The following is a 23273-nucleotide window of genomic DNA, read 5'->3' as shown; positions in this document are numbered from 1 at the left end:
AGTTATTTGTAGTGAGGTGGATGGACCTAGAGACTCATACAGAGTGAAGTAAGTCAGAAGGAGAAAAACAAATACCGTATGCTAACACATATATATGGAATCTAGAAAAAAAAATTTTTTTTAAATGGTTCTGAAGAACCTAGGGGCAGGACAGGAATAAAGACACAGGCATAGAGAATGGACTTGAGGACATGGGGAGGGGGAAGGGTAAGCTGGGATGAAGTGAGAGAGTGGCATGGACATATATACACTACCAAGTGTAAAACAGATAGCTAGTGGGAAGCAGCCGCATAGCACAGGGACATCAGCTCGGTGCTTCGAGACCACCTAGAGGGGTGGGATAGGGAGGGTGGGAGGGAGATGCAAGAGGGAGGGGCTATGGGGATATATGTATACATACAGCTGATTCACTTTGTTATACAGCAGAAACTAACACACCATTGTAAAGCAATTATACTCCAATAAAGATGTTAAAAAAAGTATTAAAAAAATAGTGTATATATGTCAATCCCAATCTCCCAATTCATCCCACCACCGCCCCTTCTCCCTTGGAACCATACATTTGTTCTCTACATCCGTGTCTCTATTTCTGCTTTGCACATAAGATCATCTATACCACTTTTCTAGATTCCACATATGTTAATATATATTTGTTTTTCTCTTTCTGACTTACTTCACTCTGTATGATAGTCCTGTTTTTATTTTTAACATCTTTATTGGAGTACAATTGCTTTACAATGTTGTGTTAGTTTCTGCTGTATGACAAAGTGAATTAGCTATACATATACATATATCCCCATATCCCCTCCCTCTTGCTTCTCCCTCCCACCCCTCTAGGTGGTCACGACGCACTGAGCTGATCTCCCTCTCAGAGACAACCTATAGGCGACTCAGGGGTCAAGCAGCAGATTGGACCACAAGACCTCTAAGTTGCTACCAAACTGGGGATCTGGACCCATTTCCTAGTTTTGCTTTGAAATACACCTGAAGAAATGAAAAGCAGGTGGTCGCCGACTTTCAGAGAATTGAAGTCTGTTTTCTTGCCAGTTATTTTTCTGCCACCATCAGTTTCCATAAACCCTATGAGGAGACATATGTCCTCCCTCATTCTTACAGATCCAGTTGGATTGGAGATGACGGAAGTGATGGCACAAAGCCAGACACGTCTTAGCGCTCACTCCGCACTGTCACCAAATGGCCAGGCGTCAACCTTGAAGCACAATCTCTATGCTGGTTCCTGCAGAGACAAGAAGAAAGAAGAAAGAATAGGCAGAGCCTTTGGACTTCAGGACTTGTGATCCCATTTTTGTCCTCTGTAGCCGTTAGGACTTGGCAGTACAGCCTGAGGCCAACAATACTGCCTGGCCTCAGTGGCTGAAACAAATGAGGGATTTAGGTTTTCACAGAAAAGTGTGAAGAGAGACCATGCAGAGCTGGGATGCAGCTTCAGGATATGACCTGAGAGCCAGGCTCCTTCTGCCCTTTGGCTCCACCATCACTTCTGTGTTGCAGGCAGGAAAAAGGGAAGAGCAAGAGGAAAAAGTGGTGTTCCTACCAGTTTCAAAGAGCTCTCCTAAGAGTCTGCCCCAAGGTTAGTGCTCTTTTCCCTGGCCACACCCTACCGCAAGGGGGACTGGGCACTTTGTCACCCAATAAAATCCAGGGTCCTCTTACTAGGGAAGTAGGAGGCGAGTACAGGGCAAACAACAGCAGTCTCTTCTACTTTCTCTCATGTCCCTCTGTCAGGATAGTGGAGATTGTACCCCGCTTTCTAAAGATGAGAAAGCTGAGAGGTGGCCAGGAGGACCTGCACAGAGCCACAGTGGGTTGGTGGTAATGTTGGTGTCAGCACCCAGCTCAGGGCTGGTTTTGAAAAATGATGAACACAAAAGGCAGAAATCCATGAGCATCTGTGGGCAAACAGCAGCTGTGAGCCCAGGGCCATCTCTGTGGGGAGTCAAACTGACAGATGAGAGGGGCTGCAGGGTGCAGTGAGAATGAGGGCTGCAGGACACAGGGCTCCATGTCATTCCCTGGGTTGGCAAGAGCTAGACAGCTTTGGCCTTGGCTCAGTTGGGAGAACAGATGGGCAGGAATTCGGCACAGCTTCCAAATCAGCCAAGCAGCAAAGACTGCCTTCTTTGCCCTTGTCAGCTGAGGCTACAGCTCCCACCAGTCCCAGCCAGCTGCAGAGGCCCAAGCCTGAAGACCATGACAACTTGGCCCGGACTGTGCCATGCCCCGCCCACTGTGGGAGCCAGGAGGACAAGCAAGTGCAGGTGTTCCGCCCAGCAGTGAGGGTGACACCTAGGTGGAGCTGCCCACCAGGTTCAGATTTCTCTGTGCAGGGCGAGCAAGCCTTGTAGCAATCCAATCTCAGCCCTGACTCCTTTGACGCATAGGACTCTTAACTATTGAGACAGCCAGCCCGTTTGATTGAGGTCCAGACCTCTGTTCTTTCTCATGCTCTCACCTCCCTCCCACAGGAATGATGGCAACGTGGCCAGAGGTGAAAGGCAAATCCAGGAATTATACTGAGATGCAAGCAATGCAGAGAGAACTCCTTCCCACATCTGAAGAAAGGAGGGTCCTCACAGAAACAAGGCAATCGATGAGGGGATAGGAACGCGTGTTCAGCTCAGAAACAGGACATAAAATACATAGAATTTTATTGCAGCTCTGGCTAGAGCATATGGTATAAGAGGAAGAAATACAGGTCTTTAGAAAGAAATGCACTTTGTGCTGTCAGCTAGACGTGGTAGGTTCATTCTCTCTTTCTCCCTCCAAAGACTACATGAATTTTGGATTATCTGTGTATCTACTCCCAATTCACTGACTCTGGTATTAAAAGCAGACTGAAATTTGTTTAGAATTCTACTTAGCTAGAAAAGTTCTTTTTTTTTTGAATGAGACTGAAATTTGTTTAGAATTGTTTAGCTAGAAAAGCCAGAAAAGCTTTTTGTGAATGGTGCAAGGATGACTACCATGACTCCTTTAAAGAGAGAAGCTGGGAAAGAGATGGGAAGGAGAGGCCGGGCCGGCTGTGAGGGCCCCACCCCCAGGAGGATGCTCCCTGAAAGCAGCAGTCTGTGCAGTGCCCACCACACCCCTCCTCCGTGAGGCTCTGGCGCCCTGCAGCCACCTGCAGGTTACACGATGAGGCTCTTCCAATGAGTATAAAGAACCCCCAACCCTGCTCCCTTACCCCAGGACTTCTATAATCTTGAGACCCTAGACTCATCAAAGCTACACTCTGCAGCCTGAAGATCTGTCCACACAGCCAAGGGAAGGCTGGGCAGGAGGCAGCCAGCAGGCTCTCACACCACCTGCCTCCCCTCCTTCCTCAGTGGCTCCCACGAGGGCACAATCAGGGCTGGGAGGCTTCATGAGCCCCCCTTGGCCCTCTGGGATGTGAGGAGTCAGCAGGGATTCATACCCATCCTGCCGGGACCATCTGCACTCAATTATAAGCCCTTTGGAAGCCAGCAGAGGGCTGTTAAGCTGCCGCTGGTTCTCTATGATTAGCTAGTTCTTGTCTTTTGAATACTGCATATGGTGCAGCCAGCTGCAGAAAGCATTCATGACTCAAAGCTTTTTTCCCCTCAAAGAGAAAAGTGCTAAGTTGTTATTACTATGGGAAGAAAAAAAAAGTTTAAAACTCTTACTTTCTGGTTAAGTTCCTCTTCCTCCCTTAAAATTCTACCTCTTCCCAGGATTGGGACCATTCCTTTGTCTGTTTTCTACCAGCACTATATAGGTACTTGCTTGCTGAAGATGAGCCTTGCTAAGAAATATCAAGATTGTGTATAATTCCAGCTCAGGTGTTGTTATCCGTGGTCCAGTAGACCCTCTTCTCTCCCTTATTTTGTGTGAGAGACCTGACGTTAAGGCATGCTTTTGATGAAACCACTCCAAAAAGTCAACTCTTTGCAATCAACTCAGGAGCCAGCGCCACTGCTGAGGCTTACCTTCTTTCCCAGGTGCTGATCCAGGAACAGAAGCAATACTGCTTGGTTCGCACTTGAAACCCTCAGTGTTCTCTGTAGGCGAGAAGCAGTTAGCTGGCTACAAGCTAGCATTAAAATCAGTAGGGATGCTTAAAAAAAACATGTATTTCTGGGGCTATACATAGACTTGAAATCCAGGCTCACATGTGAGTGGAGGTCCAGAGAAGATGGAGATTTGAGAGTCTTGTGAATAGTGATAATGAAAGCCATGAATTAGCTACAATTCACAGGGAAAAGAATATGGAAATAGAAGATGGGGGTAATCAGAGTCCCTTCTTCCTCATATCTCTGAACTAGGCAAATAACTCGTTTCTTTTCTCATAATACACAGGCTCTATGGTAAACACAGCACAAATATGCCAATAACCACAGGGCACTCTATGGATAAGACAGTTCTTTGTAGAGTGGATACATGTATAACTGATTTGCTTTGCTGTACACCTGAAACTAATGCAACATTGTACATCAACTATACTCCATTTTAAAAATATATATTTAAGAAAATGTTCTTTGTACCATGAGTTTGGCTGGCTTAAGCCTATAAATTTGCAAAACTTTAGGAACCCATCTATATATGGAATGAATAGTTCTACTCTCCATGTTGAGAGACAAATAAAAATGCCTATTTAACTATCTAGCAGGAAAAGTACCCCAAAAGTGATTTCACTTTTTTTTTTTTTTGATGAGCAATTTTAAGCATGTCCAAGAGGAAGAAAATCTGTACCAATATGGGTTGTTCCACTGAGCCTAATGGGAGCCACATGTCTATCTGACAAGGGAGTTACAAGTTTGGAAAGGGAGAAAACAAAAGGAACCCTGTGTTGTTAGTCTGAAATTGGAGGTAAGGTGTAAATTCATGGTTTTCAATATATGGATACAGAAATAAATTTAGATGTCATGGGCACATAGGTATGTGTATACATATACACACATGCAGATATTCCCAAACTCTGACCACTGAGATGGCCTGGGACCAGTGGCTCCACAACAGTACTGGGTACACTTAGCACTCAAATCTTCGCTTTAAGGTAATTTTCCACTAAAGCAAGCAGGGCTGGAATAGGGAAAGTACAAGACAAACTTGGAATGTCTTATAGTGTCAGAAAATAAAGAAATGCCCAAGTTAAAGGGGGATGTGTCAAGACGACACAGGAGCCAGCTTGAAGGTGTTCCTGCTGGCCACATCTGAGACCATTTAAGCATCTAAAGGAATAACGATAATAACCAATTACAACCCACTGAATAAAAACTGAAGAATCCATACTTGTAATATTAATATAAATTAATAAAGGGGGAATGAGTGATTCTATAGTGGAAAAGTCTGGCAAGCACCACCTTAAACAAGTGGTCAGTTAGTGTCATAATGATGGGACAGGTGGAAATCATGCACCGCTTGAAGAGATGCAGCGAGGAAGACGCAGCATTGCTTCTATGCTGCTCCTGCCAAAGATGCATAAACTAAACCTAACCTAACCTAATCTGACAGGAAACACCATCCAAAGTAACTGGCCTGTAATCTTCTAAAGTGTCAACGTCCATTACTCAGCCATGAAAAGAAATGAAATTGAATTATTTGTAGTGAGGTGGATGGACATAGAGACTGTCATACATGAGTGAAGTAAGTCAGAGAAAAACAAATACCGTATGCTAATGCATATATATGGAATCAGAAAAAAAAAGGTTCTGAAGAACCTAGGGGCAGGCTAGGTAGACGGAGGCGTAGAGAATGGACTTGAGGACATGGGGAGGGGGAAGGATAAGCTGGGACGAAGTGAGAGAGTGCCATGGATTTATAATACACTACCAAGTGTAAAATAGATAGCTAGTGGGAAGCAGCCGCATAGCACAGGGAGATGAGCTCGGTGCCTTGTGACCACCTAGACGGGTGGGATAGGGAAGGTGGGAGGGAGACGCAAGAGGGAGGAGATACGGGGGTATATGTATAGCTGATTCACTTTGTTATAAAGCAGAAACACACCATTGTAAAGCAATTATACTCCAATAAAGATGTTTAAATTTTTTTTTTAATTTAAAAATTAAAAAAAAGGTCAAGAAAGCCAAGAAACAGCTGAGGTACCATTCAGAATAAAGGCCACTACAGAGATATGACAACTCAAAGCAGTATGTAACTCTGAACTGCATCCTTTTGCTATAAAGGTTGTTATTGGGACATTTGGCAAAATCTGAATGGGGCCCAAGGATTAGTGGCAATTTCCTGATTTGACGGTGGTTTTGAGGTTACATAGAAAAATGTCCTTGTTTACATGAAATACATACTAAATTCAGGAGTGATTTTTAGGAGTGACAGGCCCAGCAACTTGGCAATTTATTTTCAGATGATTCAGGTTCTGAATTGGTAATTTTTCTGTCTGAGGAATAGTTCAATTTTTTTTTTTTTTTTTTTTTTTTTTTTTTGGGCCACGCTGTGCAGCTTGCAGGATCTTTGTTCCCTGACCAGGAACTGAAACTGGGCCTCGGCAGTGAAAGCGCCGAGCCCAAACCACTGGACCGCCAGGGAACTCCCTAAAAATGTTTTTAAAAGTGTAACTTCTTTTCCTTTTTATGTTATATGACTTAAAAAATGACTATAGCAATGAAGACAGTGATGTTGACGATGAATTTGTGACATCAAGAATTTCATAAAATTATTTCTTGAAATAAGGTAGAAATTCATGTTATTTTATATAATGTGATTTTTAAGTATATATTTTCATTAAAACATTTAGGAGTTAAAAAAAGATCAGTGAACGAATGTGCTCTTCTAGGTTGAATTAAAATAGAATATTTAAGGTTTAAAAAAGTTTGGCTGGGGAAAAATAACAGTTTTGCAAAACCTTTGCGATCCAAAACTAAGATGATATTCAACAGCAAGAAGTATTCCAATTTCTCATAACCAGTTCTCACAAGCAAAGAAATGCATGCCTCACTTTAAGAAGGTGTCCAATAGAAACAGGCAAATCTGAAAGAGTTTACCAAGTGTAATAAATTAGAGGTGAAATCACAACAAAAGAATTTATGGCGTACAAAAAAATTCACAAGTAGAAGATTCCTTCTATCAACTTCTCAGAGTTCCATGAGCTCTCCCCTGACCTCTGAAAGATGGGTTTTACCAAAATCTGGTTTACACGGAACTTTTCAGGTATATATGGTCTGAAAAGAAAGAAGTATCTGCTAAGAACCTGCCTGGTGCTCCTTCCTTGTTGCAGCCCTTCTTTGTGTAAGTGATCAGAATCAGGTCCAAGAGACACAGAATCAAGCATGACATATCACACCAAACACCATTTCCTGTCCAACCAATTCTCATCTCTCTCCAGTAATGAAAAGGTGGACGTTCTTCTTGGACTGCAGCATCTGTGCAGCCCGCTCCACCCCGACCACAGCAGACAGCCTCTGGGCATCGTACTTGGAGTAGGGGACAGTGCAGGTCCAGGCAGCTTCCTCTCCTCTGGTGGCGGCTTGCAGCATGTTACAGACTTCACTGTAGAAGTGGGGATATGTTGGCAGTTCATAGAAAATTAGGTTCCTGATGCCTTTTATTGTGTATCTGTTAGAAGGAGAAAGAGAGGCTATGTCTACATGAGAAATTTTATGGAAAAGCCACCGAAGAGTTTTACAGGGACATAGTCACTCTCGCTGTTTCATGCAAGGAGAAAGACCATGGCACAAATAACACACAGACCAAAAGTTACTCAAATTTGAGCTGGAGGGGCTCATTTTTTGTGACAGTGTATTTGAATTCCTAATGTTTGGCTTAAGATAATGATAAAATGAATTTGCACTTCTTGAGCCTAATCTGAGCAGACTGAGGTAGGGTGGGGAAGAATAGTAGACAAGGATTAGAAATCTGTCGCAGAAAATTTGAAAAGCAGGCATTTCCAATTTAACATTATCCTAATTATAATCAGGCAAAACAGTGTTCTGTAATGGAGATGAGGTCAGACCAGACCCAGTACATAAAATAAACAGCATAAACTGTAAATGCACTCCCATTAGTCTTTTCTTGTCATTCTGTAGACATGTTAACTCCATGGCAGATGTCCCAAGTTCACCCATTTACAAAATCCTGCCCGAGGACCCATTAGGCATTATGGGAAGGCAATTAATTTCAACAGCTTCCTCGCTTCTTTCCCTGCTGCACAGGGCTGCATGGTGTGGGGGGGGTGCAGACCCTAGGGACGCGCCTTACGGTTCGGGTTGAGATCAATCATTCCCTCTTGGGCTCCATGACCAAAGATTTTATACGTTGACAAGTTTCTGATTTTTCCTGTTAAGACTCTCATACAGGGCTGATGTCAGACTCCCTCGGGAATTTTATTTTATTCATGGACGGTAAGTTTTCCTTGTCTTTTTATCCCTTGGCTCATCCTGATCTCTCTGGAGACCCTCCTCTCCCAAAATATAACTGCAGCCCATTACTTGGATCAGCTTTCCACATCCTCTTTCCATAAAGGAATTTTAATGGCTAATGATGTTGAAAAAACACAGTTCTGCCTCAGTAGTTATCAAAACAAACACAGAGTTCCATTTCTGCTTAGTATGTAGAAAACTCAAGAGAATACTGCTCCCGTGCTAACAAGAAAAAGATAATCTACAACAGTGTTCCTTTTCCTGAGCCTAGACAGCTGATGTCACAGGGCAACCAAGTGAACGGATTCAACGGTGCCCTGGTGTGTGTTTAACAACTGATTCTCAGTGGGGGAGGATAGGTGCTGATTTGAAGCATTTGCCAATTTCTGTGGTGTAAATACTCCATTTCAAGCTACCAGTGTCATGTTGCTGAACTTGGAACTGGGAAGAGATGTGCAACCATACCTTAAGAGCTGGTATGAGCCAGCTTCAGCCCATCACTGACTGAATTCCAAAGAGTGACAAGATGGTCTGAAGAAAGACAGGACATATGAACCACTTCACCTTTGGCAGAGCACAGTGGGGAAGAGGGCAGCTGCTAAGAAAGTGGGTAGGAAGAAAAAAGCTACACTTTTAACAAGTTCTTAAAGGGCAATTATGGGCTTGCATGACAGTTCAGAATCCCTGGGATTCCCGGACACTCCTTTACTTCACAGTCATGATGGCTTTTCCAAAGGTCTCCACTGGGAGCCCTGGAAAGGCTGGACGCAAGGCAGAAGACCTGAGAGACCCCGATGGTGGTGCAGACATGAAAACTCACTCTCTTCCCAGAGCCATGTTGTATATGAAGCTAAAGCCTGAAGCCAGTGAGGGGGCAAAGGTCAACTGCCAGGGTGGAGTCAGAAGCAGCAAAACTGTGTGCCCTAAGGGAGGAGCATTAACCCCTCACCCCATCCCTCCCCACCACAGGACTTACATCCAGTCAGAAGAGCAGTCTGGGGAAAGGGGAAAGGGCATGAAGACTGGGGAAAGGGCATGAAGCCTGTTCAGCCCAAGATCCTGCACTGATGTAAGCAGATGTTTGCCACCACTGCAGAGATGCAGGGAACTCTTCCCCACCAAGACCCCTCGTAGAACAAGGCAGAGGCTGGCCACCATGGAGGGTGGTGCAGGAGCCCTGAGAAAGCGCCAGCTCCAAAGCCCAGGATGGACAGAACCTGCCTGCATCTGAGCTGGACCAGGAGGAGAACAACTGCCCCACTTCAAGCCTTAGGGGAGGAGCGAGCAGGAGCAGCCTGCTGCTGGGGGAGGGGCCGGAGCGTGGGAGAGGCTCTCCCTCGGCACAGGGGTGCAGGGCATGGTGAAAGCTGAGAGGGGAGCAGGACACTGAGACAAGGCCCTCCAGCACTGGGCCCCACAGTGGGCCACTGTCTGCTGGAGGAACTGGCAGTTTGTGGTAAATAGAAGGCAACGACGGTAACAACCAAATCCTAACTAGATTCACAACTGCCACGCTAGTGGCCTGACAGAAGAGGCGTCCAGGCCAGCTACTTACTCAGGCACTACGTTCAACTGACAATTACAAAAAACACAGAAAAGCAAGAAAAAGACATTAAAACCATGAGGTATCATTTTGACTATCAAGTCACTGGAAAAAAGGAGAATTTACAGAAATATTTACAGAATTTACAGAAATAGGCTAATGGAGTATAAATTATTGTGAGTGTGTATTTCACCGGGGAGGGGAGAAGATGGGAGTGGCAACACACAGCAAATTTTAAACTGGGTACAGCTTTTGAACAAATAAGTTTTCCTTTCCAAATTTATCCTAAGGAAATGCCTAGGCAACTATGCCATCAACTACGCATATGGATGCTCTTGGCATTATTGTATATAATAACAGAAAACAACAAATCAATATGCCCATTAAAAGGAAACTGGGTTAATTATATACCCATACAATGTAACACTATGCAACCATTAAAAAGGATGCTATACACACCTTAAAGATTACTTATAATTACACAGAAAAGGTATTTTTACAATGTAAAGATTTAGCAGACCTACCTTGACCAAGTGATTACATTTAGTATCACCAAAAATGGGACAAACTGACACCCTGGGCCTCTTGAGGAGATGCAGGGGGAAGTACACAATATCCTCTATGTAGAATTCTTACTAAAATTATGTTTAAATCTTTGGTCCCCGAACTCTAATGCTCACTGAATCACCTATTTGTTTTTTAAAAATACCTGTAATTGGTCCCCATCCCCAAACACCATGATTTAATTGATACTGGGGTATGACCAGGGCATTCAGATTTTTAAAAGCTCCCCAAGGGGATTCTAATATGTAGCAAAGTTTGGGAACACTGATCTAAATAATAAGAAAACAGCCAAATCCAGATGTGGGACATTCTATAGGAAACTGGACTGGACTCTTCAAAACATATCAGTATCACAGCAAGAAACAAAGGCAGAGAATTATTCTAGATCAGGGTTTCTTAACCCTGGCACTACTGCCATTTTAAGCCAGGTAATTCTTTGGTGTAAGGGCTGTCCTGTGCACTGTAGGACGTCTAGCAGCACCCAGGCCTTGACCCGCTTGAACCACTAGACCACTAGAGTAACCCTCCAACTGTACCAACCAAAAATGTCTCCAGATATTTCCAAATGTCCCTTGGGGAGCAAAACTGCTCCTGCTTGAGAACTGCTAAAATAGACTAAAGAAACATGTCACGCAAATGCAACGTAGGATTCTTAACTAAATCCTGGATTGGAGCGGGGGGTGGGTGGTGAGAAGCAGCTGTAATAGTCATTTTGGGAACAACTAGGAAAATTTGCATACAGACTAAATATTAGATGGTATTACTGCAGTAATGTCAAGTGGTATGTTAATGGTGTTGTGGTTAGATAAAAGAATGTTGTTTTTAAGCTCTACAGGCTGAAAGATTTAGGAGTTAAGTGTCACGAAGCCTCCCATAATTTACTCTCAAATGGTTCAGGAAGAAAAAATAAGAGATGTGAGTGGAAAGAGAGAAGGAGAGACAGAGAATGTGGGTGCATGAGAATGTGGCAAAATGCTAACAGCTGGTGAAGCCTAAGTGGAAGGAGTTAGAGATGTTCACTGGGATAGTCTTACAGTGTCTTTTGAAATGAAATCTTCCCAAATAAAAAGTTGGAGCGGGGGCAGGATATAGTAGAACTATATATATATATTAACTTAAAAATACATCCATAACATACAAGTATATACCAAAATGCTAACTTATTTAAGCTTTTTTTCAATAAGCACATAAAACATTCAAGATAAAAGAAAGAAAAATCCAAATGTGTACACTGTGATCCCAATGTTGGTGTCCTTTTTAAAATGCCTGTGTCTGTGTGTGTGTGCACGTGCACATGTTTTTTACATCAAAGAGACAGGAAAGAAATACACCAAAATGGGTATTTATATCAGTAAGATGATAGGTGATCCCATTTTTTTAACCTAGATTTTCTAGGTTCTCTACAATAATTGTGTAATACTCTTATAATGAGAGTATTTTTAAAGCAAAATAAAACAACAAAACCAATTCCAATAGGTATTATATTTAAAACCCAAGAAAATCTCTCTTAGGACCAATTCGTGCACAGTAGAGACTAGGCATCTCCTGGAAATAAGAGCACGTGACCAGAACCTCTTCAGAGGGGCAGTTAGTAACAATTCCCATGGTCTTCTGCACCTCTTCCCCTGCCTTCCTCCTCTCCTGTATGTGCTTTGGGTCTTCGGTGACCCCTACAAATATGGCGTAACACTGTGACAGGACCCAAAACTAAGGACATTCCCGATGTCTATGTTACCTGACAACTGTTAAAGATAAATGAGGCAACCACAACTGACTTGCAAGGCTGGCTCCTGCATACAGTCTATAAAGGCGAGGTCTGTTACTTCTATAACTGGGGTTCTCCCTGGGGCAGGGAGCACTCAGAAACACCCCACTAGCGTTTCCCACCTCCAGAAATCCTACCTCCAGAGTTTCTGATTGCCCCCTGCTTAAGAATCCTTCCTGTGCTAACCCACTGATAATGCTCAGAGAAAGAACTGTGAACTGTCCTCCCCTCAGGAGGGCCATCATGACCAAATGCCCATCCCATCCTAAGATTCTACTGGTTTCATCTCCCCAAAGAAAACAAATCCTCAGGATGAAAGTTTTTTGCTAGCTCACAAATGAACTGCAATATGTCTAACACGGCCTACTTCCATAGAGAATATAAATACAGAATTTTAAAGCTGGATACTAAAGTGTAAAATACATGTACTTTTCCCAAGGTCAAATGAAAAAATCAAATCACAAAGACACTGCAGATCAAAATACCCATCATCACCTTGGTGACCTCTCAAGCAAAAAAATCTATAGCTGGGAACCTTGAGATAATTGGCAGTTGCAGATTATCTCCATTCAACTTAAACACCCACTAACCTGGTCCAGGGTACAAAGCTAATGGCACGTGTTCGGTTTGTCTTTATAGTGACTTTGGGGACAAAACAGTTTGGTCAATAAATGAACAGTGTAAGACAGAAGACTGTCCTGCCTACTTAAGAGAAAGGGCTCCTTTGACATCATGCCCTCTCCTTGAAAAGCTGCTACTTGAGAGCAGTCCTCATCCCAGCTTAGCTCACTCTTGCTACAGACAATCACGCTGGGAAGTTTTCCAATCCATCCACTTCATTTAAAGGACTTGCATTGATGTATCAAGCTTTTGGAAAACTAAGGGCTCTTTAGACCTGCTGAGTGCAAACTCCCCCAAAATACCATTTCCAACATGAATGAAAACAACAACTCACTGGAACAAAGCAAATAATGATGCCAGCAAGAAGCAAACCCTGAAGCCCTTAAATAGTCACCTCTAAGCCCCTCACCTTTTGCTTCTCCTAAACTTCAAGGAGCCCCTTAGTCCTGGTTCTCCTTGGTGCAGAAGTGTGTGTGCACTGCCTCAGGACAAATGAGAGCTTTCTGAACACTGACCCTGTACTCAACTTCCATCTCCACAGACCACACAGTCCCCAGGTGTTTCATCTGTGCTTCTACGACAGGTTCCTCCCTTTCCTGTATTCAGTTGAGAGCTGCTCAACTCTGTAATATCCTTCTTGAGGGGTATACCCACAGCTACAGGAGGTACCCTAAGTATGGACCCACTCCAGATCTGTATACAGGTTATGCTGTAGTCACTCATTCGTTTCTACCACCTTTTCCAACAATGCCCATTTTGAAAGAAAACCAACCAACCAATCAAGAAAAGTCTGTCCAGCCCCCCAGACTCTGGCTTGTCTGCAGGAGGTGAAGCAAGGGAGGACCTTATAACACAGCAAAGCCCACCATGCACTTGGAAGCAGACCCTCCAGAGAGGACACTTGAAACCTGGCCCTACTTTACCTTTTGTAGAAATGGAAGTGCTCTGTGAGGAGCAGGAACTGCTTCTCTCCTTGAAGGAAGAAGTGTCTGGCCCTGGAGACACCAGACTTCTGGGTGTACTCGCAGATATGAGTGAAGTTCAGTTCCTCCTCCTTGAAGTAATTTCGGAGACGCACAAAGTCAAAGTAGGAGGGGACATAGATAAGCGTGTGAGACGTGACTGCATCACGATACTGAGGCAAAATCTTGTTGACGAAAAAGTTAAACCTGATTTGGAAAGGCAAAGGGCAGAGAGTCAGTGGTCTAGAGGTGAGCCATAGTGTCACTGCCAACTGCATGACCCTGGGCAAGTCACAATCTCCTTCTACCTCCCCTAAGAGGCCAATTTGGCCTACCTCATTGCAAAGAGATTATATAGGGATAAAACTTGTTAAGCGCATCAAAAAGTAAGTGCCAACACTATTCATCATAAAGGATAGATGTGATGCTGGTATATCCCAGAGAATTATTCTAGGAAGTACGTAACTGTATCATTCATTCATTCATTCAGTTGTCAATCAGTCAGTCAACAAATAATTACTGAACACCTACCATGTGTTAAGCACCATTCTGCTACCATGGGTCCCCTGACTAAACACAATGAGAAGACGGGGAAATTACATAGAGAATTAGAAAAACAGTTCTTGCCCTGAAGGGCTTAGAATTAAGTTGTTGACATGAGGCATTAAAAAATTAATGTAATTTAAAAATGCCACAGTCTAGGGGAAAGTACCCTTGATTTACTAACCCTGACACTATTGGAACTAGGACAACACACCATTTCTCTGGCCTTCAGTGTCCTCCTCTGTCAATGGCATGATTGGATTCAATTATCTCATTTCATTTCGTAAATGGTAACTAAGAAAGCCAACGTGGAATACAATTCTAAATTTGAATGCCCAAGTAAAATCCCTCTCTGTGACCCCCAGGGATCCAATGTACCTGGCATCAATCACTGAAGCTAGGTTTTCAGGTTCCATCCTCTGGAAGACATGTGGGAGCTGCACCAGGACATGACTGATGCAGCCTGTCATCGGGACGTTCCTCACAGCCACCTGCCAGGAGTCAGTGAGAACATTAGGAAGTGAGCTATCCCCATTGTTGACCAAATGCTGTCCTCTCCTTCTGCCTCATGACCCAAACAATACACAATACTTCATGAAAATTCAGAGAAAGAAGGAGAGAACCCACCTGGCCTTGCACATTGACGCAGTACTTGTTGAACACAGAGTTGATCTGGGCATCCTGCAGGGCCCCAAACAGCAGCGTCTGACGATAGTACTTGGACCAATTATTGAGGTTCCACATGCGCACTCGAGAAAAGTCCACCCCATGTGAGTCCAAGGGCAGTAGGTTCATGTGGTTCATCAAATGCTTTGAGCAGAAGTAATACTCCATTAATACTTATTGAACACTTACCTGTTGGGCGTTGCTAACCTTTCTATAAGCCCATCATCTTATTTAACCCCATGAAGTAGATACTATCATCTCCCAAATTACAACAAGAAAACAGGCTCAGATGGGTGAGTGACTTGCCCATAGTCAAGCGAACAAGAAGAAAAGCTCAAACTGGCCACCTTGTGGATCTCTCAAAAAGGATCAAGATGCTACCTATACAGAATATTTCTTTTAAAGGAAATTCTGAAATGCCACTCTGGTCACTCTATAAGCAACTCAGTTCCAGACTTGGACAAGAAGGGAAATGACACGGAAAACAGAGCTGCTGTCCTTCCATGACTCGGCTCCCAAAACGTTAGAAAATTCCCTGAGTGACTACATGTGCCTTTTGCTCAAAATAAAGATGACTCAACCATCGACATGCCTGTTCTATTTTAATCATATTTTTACCTTGTAATGTATATTGAAGGGTCACAAGTACTATAAGTTTATTCCCTACTTTATAAATAAGTACTCCCCTTTATCTGTCCCAAACTTACTCCAAGTCCTGGGGTTGTAGAAAAGGTAAATTCTCACATGCCTTATAAAAATAAACCTATAGTTCTGTGATGAGGATTGTTCCAAAGCACAATCCTAAACCCCAAAACATTGCAGAGTATGTTGAGAGGGAGAAAAAAAATTATAGTACAAATTACAGTAGGGGGACAAAAACATCTTACGTTTCTCTGTAAAACATCACAAATTAAGAAATCATGAGCAATGTTTTCCCATCTCCACTGAAGACCAAACAAAAGAGAACGAGCATAAATAGGAGGAACTATTTTAGATAAAAACATTCCTGGTGAGGAGGGATTTCAATCAATCAGCCAACCAACCAACCAACCAACCAACCAACCAACCAACCACACTAAACTGGTCTATTACTAGAAGCAACTTTTAAGGGGAAGAAATCTTTTCTGGAGATTTGAAAATGTTGACAAGAATTTTTATCTTTCTGGATACTTTACTGACCAACTTGTGGGTAGAAGAGGGGACAACATTTCCCGTTTTCAAATTGGAAAATGTGGAATATTTCCATTTCCAAGCTGAGTTTTAATCTGGACTTTAATAACCATTTCAGACTCAAACCACTGAGCTTCTTGTCTCTAAATGTTAATGACCAGCATTACCAAGACATGCTCCCAGTTCTGCATCAGGTAAATGTCAGCTTGATCAATGATGAGAAGCTTAATACAAGACAGAAAGTCAAAATCTCTCTTCTTCTCTCCTTCTCCACCAATGATGGTCCTCAAGCCCAGAGGGGAGGCAATGAGGATGTCTGACGAATAGAAGGGGGCATAAAGTCGGATGCTTCTCTGCAGTATTGCCACCCCTATACACAAAACAGCCAAGCACACATCAGTTCATGAGTCACCACCAAGCCATTAGCTTCCACCCTCTCCAACTGCAGCCTCCCCTTGTACCTTCCACATCTTCCCCTTTGCATGTAATTGTGCTCCAACTGCTTTAATTATTAAAATCATCATCGTCATCCCTCCTTTGCATCTACGGTCCCTTCTAGCTCCCACCCTCTTCTTTTCCTTCACTGGCAAACCTTCCAAAAAATTATCTCTACTTTAAAATCTCCCACTCACTTCTTAATGTACTGCAATCTGCCTCTGAGTCTCAGGACACCACTGAAATGACTCTTGCCAAGGTCACCAACAGCTCTCAGTTACCAATTCAATGGCACTTTAGTGTTTCTTGTCACGAATGCATAAGCACACCCTCCTTGAAATGTTCTTTTCCTTACTGGTGGTTTCTGTCACTTTAACACTTACTTCTATTACTGACCTGGTCCTTATCTATTTTTCCATATTCAAAGAGCTCTTCAACAAATCCCTGGATTCACCCACAAGTTCTCTTTCACTCTACATAAAGCTTTGGATAAATATATTCACTAATTATGGCTTTAACATTATCATCACAAAAATTTATATTTCCTGCCCACATCTCTTTCCTAAGCAACAAGTAGCAGTCTTTAAAGAGCCCAGATCATATGTGAAGGAGATTCACTTGCTAATCTTAAAGCATCTACCAGAGGGGCAGAAGTTGGCTGGGACTCTCTCTGGGGACAGAATGCTGGCAGATGCCATTTTTACAAATTCCCTCTACCTTGATGGCACTGGTGGGTGCCACTTTTTTGCACTCTCACTCTTAAGTTGCTAACAGTGGTGGTGGGTGAGTACCCCCTACCCCACGGCCCTGCACTGCCTGTGTGCAGCACTGACAAACATGGACAACGAGCAGCCACGCCTACCCCATCTCATGCCACTCGCGGGACACGACCTGAGGCAACAATCACATGTAGCCCACACAGGGGACACTCCTTGAGCACCAGGCTCAGGCAGATGGGGGTGGGACTGCATTTCTAGACTCCATGGGAGTGAAACAAACAGAGAGAGTTTATAAGATGACCAAGAACTAGGAAAAAGTTAAAAATACAGTTCATCTCCCACACAGGGCCACTCCTTCAAGACGGGGCAGTAACTGTTTTGCATAATACACAGAAACAAAGACGGAGAGTCAAGCAAAATGAGGAAGCAGAGGAACATGTTCCAAATGAAGGAACAAGATAAAACCCCAGAAAAAATATTTAATGAAACAGATGCAAGTGATTTATCCAATAAAGAATTCAAAGTCATAGTCCTAAAGATGCTCACCAAACTTGGGAGATGAATGAACGAACACAGTGAGAAACTCAAGAAAGAGACAGAATATAAGAAAGTTCTAAACAGAGCTCACACAGCTGAAGATTATAATAATTGAACTGAAAAATACACTAGAGGGAATCAACAGCAGACTAGATGGTAGAAAAGAACAGATCAGTGACCTGGCAGACAAGGTAGCAGAAATCACCCCAACAGAACAGCAAAGAGAAAAAATATTTTTAAAATATGAGGACAGTTTAAGGGAACTGTGGGACAACATCAAGTGTACTATCATCGGTGTTAAGGGGTCGCAGAAGAAGAGAGAGAAAGGGGCACTAACACCCACATTATAGGGGTCCCAGAAGGAGGACAGAGAAAGAAAGGGGCAGAAAACTTATCTGAAGAAATAATGGCTAAAAATGTCCCTAACCTGGTGAAGGAAACAGACATTCAGGTCCAGCAAGAACCAAGAGTCCCAAACAAAATGAGCCCAAGGAGATTCATACCAAGACACATTATAATTAATATGTTAAAAGTCAAAGGTAAAGAGGGAATCTTAAGCAGCAAGAGAAAAACAACTAATTACAGACAAGGGAATCCCCATAAGAATATCAGCTGATTTTTCATCAGAAACTTTGTGGTCCAGAAGGAGATGGCATGATATGTTCAAATATGCTGAAAGGAAAAAACTTCCAACAAAGAAGGAAGGAAATAATAGAAGTCAGATGAGAAATACTGAATAGATGAAATGGAGACAAAAAAAAAAAGATCAATGAAACTAAGAGCTGGTTCTGTGAAAAGATAAACAAAATTAACAAACCTTTAGTCAGACTCAATAAGAAAAAAAGAGAAGGGGCCCAAATCAGAAATGAAAGAGAAGCTATAACTGACACTACAGAAATACAAAGTATCGTAAGAGACTACTACGAACAATTATACACCAACAAGTCAGATAACCTAGAAGAAATACATAAATTCCTAGAAACACACAATCTTCTAAAACTGAATCATGAAGAAAAAATGTGAATAGATCAATTACTAGTAATGTGATTGAATCAGTAATCAAAAAGCTCCCCAAAAACAAAAGACCAGGACCAGAGAGCTTCATGGTAAATTCTATGAAGTACTTAAAGAAGATTTAATACCTATCCTTCTCAAACATATTTCAAAAAACTGAAGAGGCGGAAACACTTCCAAACTCATTTTATGAGGCCAGCATAACCCTGATACTGAAACACCACAAAAAAAGAAATGTACAGGCTACTATGCCTGATAAACACAGATGCAAAAATCCTTGACAAATTATTAGCAAACTGAATCCAACAATACATTAAAAGGACCATACACTATAATCAAGTAGAATTTATTCCAGGGATGCAAGGATGGGTTGACAAAGTGGGTATAGAGGGAACGTATCTCAACATAACAAAGGCATATACGATAAACCAACAGCTAACATCATATTCAGTGGTGAAAAGCTGAAAGCATTTCCTCTAAAATCAGGAACAAGACAAGGATGCACACTTCTGCCACTTTTATTCAACATAGTATTGGAAATCCTAGCCACAGCAACTAGGCAAGAAAAAGAAATAAAAGATACCCAAATTGGAAAGGAGGAAGTAAAACTGACTATTTGCAGATGACATGATACTTTATGGAGAAAACCCTAAAGACTCCACCAAAAAACTGTCAGAACTAATAAATAAATTTAGTAATGTTGCAGGATACAAAATTAACAAAAATCTGTTGTGTTTATATACATTAATAATGAACTATTAGAAAGAGAAATTAAGAAAACAATCCATTTACAATAGCATCAAAAAGAATAAACTACCTAGAAAAAAATCTAACCAAGAAGGTAAAAAACTTGTACTTGGAAAACTACAAGGTATTGATGAAAGAAATTAAAGATGACAGAAACATGAAAAAATACACCATGCTCATAGATGGGAAGACTTAGTACTGTTAAAATGTCCATACTGGACACCAAGGGGGGAAAGTGGGGGTGGGGGTGGGGGTGTGATGAATTGGGAGATTGGGACTGACATGTATATACTAATATGTATTAAATGGATAACTAATAAGAACCTGCTGTATAAAGAAATAAATAAAATTCAAAAACAAAGTCCATACTACCCAAAGAAATCGACAGATTTAATGCAATCCTTATCAAAGTACCCATGACATTTTTCATAAAACTAGAGTAATCCTAAAATTTGTACAGAGTTGCAAAGGATCCTGAATAGCCAAACTGATTATGAGAAAGAAGAACAAAGCTGAAGGTATAACACTCCCTGATTTTAAACTACACTACAAGTCTACAGTAATCAAAATTGTACGGTAATAGCACAAAAACAGACACAGATCAACAGAACAGAGAGCCCAGAAATAAATCCATATTTATATGGTCACAATCTATGACAAAGGAGACAAGAATATACAATGCAGAAAAGACAGTCTCATCAACAAATGGTGATGGGAAAACTAGACAGCTACATGCAAAAGAATGAAACTGGACCACTAGCTTACACCATCTACAAAAATCAACTCAAAATGGATTAAAGACTTGAACATAAGACCTGAAAACCACAGAACTCCCAGAAGAAAACATAGGCAGTAACTTCCCTGACAACAGTCTTAGCAATATTTTTTTGGATCTGACTCCACAGGCAAGGGCAATGAAACCAAAAATAAACAAATGGGACTACATCAAACTAAAAAGCTTGTGCACAGCGATGGAAACCATCAATGAAACAAAAAGGCAATCTACTGAATGGGAGAGGATATTTGCAAATCTAGTAAGGGGTTAAGATCCAAGATATATAAAGAACTCATGTAACTCATTATCAAAAAACCCCAAACGGGGCTTCCCTGGTGGCACAGTGGTTGAGAGTCCGCCTGCCGATGCAGGGGATATGGGTTCGTGCCCTGGTCCGGAAAGATCCCACGTGCCACGGAGCGGCTAGGCCCGTGAGCCATGGCCGCTGAGCCTGCGCGTCCGGAGCCTGCGCTCCGCAATGGGAGAGGCCAAAACAGTGAGAGGCCCGCGTACTGCAAAAAAAAAAAAAAAAAACGCAAAAAAACCCCCCCAAACAATCCAATTAAAAAATAGCAGAGGGGGGCCTCCCTGGTGGCGCAGTGGTTGAGAGTCCGCCTGCCGATGCAGGGGATGCGGGTTCGTGCCCCGGTCTGGGAGGATCCCATATGCCGCGGAGCGGCTGGGCCCGTGAGCCATGGCCGCTGGGCCTGCGCGTCCGGAGCCTGTGCTCCGCAACGGGAGAGGCCACAACAGTGAGAGGCCCGCATACCGCAAAAAGAAAAAAAAAAAAAAAAAAAAAAATAGCAGAGGGGGCTTCCCTGGTGGCGCAGTGGTTGAGAATCCACCTGCCGATGCAGGAGACACGGGGTCGTGCCCCGGTCCGGGGGGATCCCACATGCCGTGGAGTGGCTGGGCACATGAGCCATGGCCGCTGAGCCTGCGCGTCCGGAGCCTGTGCTCCGCAACGGGAGAGGCCACAACAGTGAGAGGCCCGCGTACAGCAAAAAAAAAAAAAAAAAAAAAAAAAAAAAAGCAGAGGACCTGAATAAACATTTTTCCAAAGAAGTCGTACTGATAGCCAACAGTCAAATGTAGAGATGCTCAACATCACTCATCAGGAAAATGCAAATCAAAATCACAATGAGAAATCAAAACTACAATGAGGTACCATCTCACACTGGTCAGAATGGCCATCATTAAAATGTCTACAAATAACAAATGCTGGAGAGGGTGTGGAGAGAAGGGAACCCTCCTACGCTGTTGGTGGGAATGTAAGTTGGTGCAGTCACTATGGAAAACAGTATGGAGTTTCCTTGGAAAACTAAAAATATAATTACCATATGATCCAGCAATCCCACTCCTGGGCATATATCTGGACAAAACTATAATTCAAAAAGATAATGCACCCCTATGTTCACAGCAGCACTATTCACAATAGCCAAGACATGGAAACAACCTAAATGTCCATTGACAGATGAATGGATAAAGATGTGATACATATATACAACGGAATACTACTCAGTCATAAACATGAACAAAATAATGCCATTTGGCAGCAACATGGATGCAACTACAGATTATCATACTAAGAGGAGTCTGTCAAAGAGAAAGACAAATACCATATGATATCACGTATATATGAAATCTAAAATATGGCACAAATGAACCTACCTACAAAACAGAAACAGACTCACAGACCTGTGGTTGCCAAGGTCAGGGGTGGGGAAAGGGATGGACTGAGAGTCTGGGGTTAGTTGATGCAAACTATTACCTTTAGAATGGGTAAACAACAAGGTCCTACTGTATAGCACAGGGAACTATATCCAATCTCCTGGGATATGCCATAATGCAAAAGAATATAAAAAAGGATGTATATATGTGTATAACTGAGTCACTGCCGTACAGCAGAAATGAGCACAACATTGTAAATCAACTATACCTACTCCAATTAAAAAAAAAAAAAAAGAAGAATGTATCAGGTGGCTAGTAAGTGCTGTGATCAAAATGAAATAATATAAAATGATAGGCTGTGATTTTGGAGTTATAAATTCTTACAGCCACCATGTATTATAAGTTGCTATTAACCAAAGCACAGAGAGAAAAAAAACCACAATGAGATATCACCTCAAACCTGTCAGAATAGGTCTTATCCAAAAGACAAGAAATAACAAATGCTGGCAAAGATGTGGAGAAAAGGGAACCCTTGTGCATTGTTAGTGGAAATGTAAATTGGTGTGGCCACTATGGAAAACAGTATGGATGTTCTTCAAAAATTAAAAATAGAATCACCATACAATTGAGCAACTCAACTTCTGGGTGTTTATCCAAAGAAAAAAACCCACTAATTCAAAAAGATATATGCACTCCTACGTTCAATGCAACATTTATAATAGCCAAAATATGGAATATGGAAGCAGCCTAAGTGTCCACAGATGACAAATGGATAAAGATGCGGTGTGTACACACACACACACACACACACACACACACACACACACACACACAATGGAATATTACTCAGCCATAGATGAATGAAATCTTGCCATCTGCGACAACAAGGATAGACCTTGAGAGTATCACAGTAAGTGAAATAAGTCAGACAAAGACAAATATCAACAGCATGTGACTTCACTTATATGTGGAATCTAAAAAACAAAAAACCAGACGGATAGATACAGAGAACAGACTGGTGGTTGCCAGCAGGGAGGGCGGGGTTGGAGGGTGGGCAAAATGGATGGGGGAGATCAGGAGGTATAAAACTTCCAGTTATAAAGTGAACAGGTCACAGGGATCCAATGTATGCCATGGGGAATATAGTCAATAATATTGCATTAACTTTGTATGGTGACAAACGGTAA

General features: G+C 42.4%; 1 protein-coding gene and 1 long non-coding RNA gene across 2 annotated transcripts; one reads left to right on the top strand and one right to left on the bottom strand.

Annotated features, from left to right (window-relative positions):
* The first annotated feature begins 664 nt into the window (after positions 1-664).
* Positions 665-6468, top strand: LOC309797707. Its single transcript, XR_014292779.1, has 2 exons — positions 665-1591; positions 2487-6468. It is a non-coding gene; the product is annotated as an uncharacterized lncRNA (long non-coding RNA).
* On the bottom strand, positions 6014-22940 carry LOC309797706 (U3 small nucleolar RNA-associated protein 25 homolog). Its single transcript, XM_082646150.1, has 5 exons — positions 16356-22940; positions 14980-15162; positions 14731-14843; positions 13771-14016; positions 6014-7551 (listed from the first exon to the last, which is right to left on the bottom strand). Exons 1-5 carry the CDS (start codon positions 16377-16379, stop codon positions 7308-7310), a joined length of 810 nt encoding a protein of 269 aa, XP_082502276.1. The 5' UTR covers positions 16380-22940; the 3' UTR covers positions 6014-7307.
* Positions 22941-23273: the final 333 nt, after the last annotated feature.

The sequence above is a fragment of the Mesoplodon mirus genome (assembly GCF_964341445.2).
Source record: "Mesoplodon mirus genome assembly, contig: HAP1_SCAFFOLD_901, whole genome shotgun sequence".
NCBI classification, from domain to species: domain Eukaryota; kingdom Metazoa; phylum Chordata; class Mammalia; order Artiodactyla; family Ziphiidae; genus Mesoplodon; species Mesoplodon mirus.
The sequence above is the reverse complement of the archived record's forward strand: the minus strand, read 5'-3'. Positions and strand labels throughout refer to the sequence as shown.

What these genes read in the sequence shown, in the direction of transcription:
- LOC309797706 (XM_082646150.1), bottom strand. Translation starts at nt 16,379, where the DNA reads ATGCAGAACTGGGAGCATGTCTTG. An exon ending in AGAACTGGGAGCATGTCTTG is followed by an intron (nt 15,163 to 16,355) that starts GTAATGCTGGTC and finishes TTCTGCTCAAAG; the next exon opens with CATTTGATGAACCACATGAA. An exon ending in GCGTCAATGTGCAAGGCCAG is followed by an intron (nt 14,844 to 14,979) that starts GTGGGTTCTCTC and finishes GACTCCTGGCAG; the next exon opens with GTGGCTGTGAGGAACGTCCC.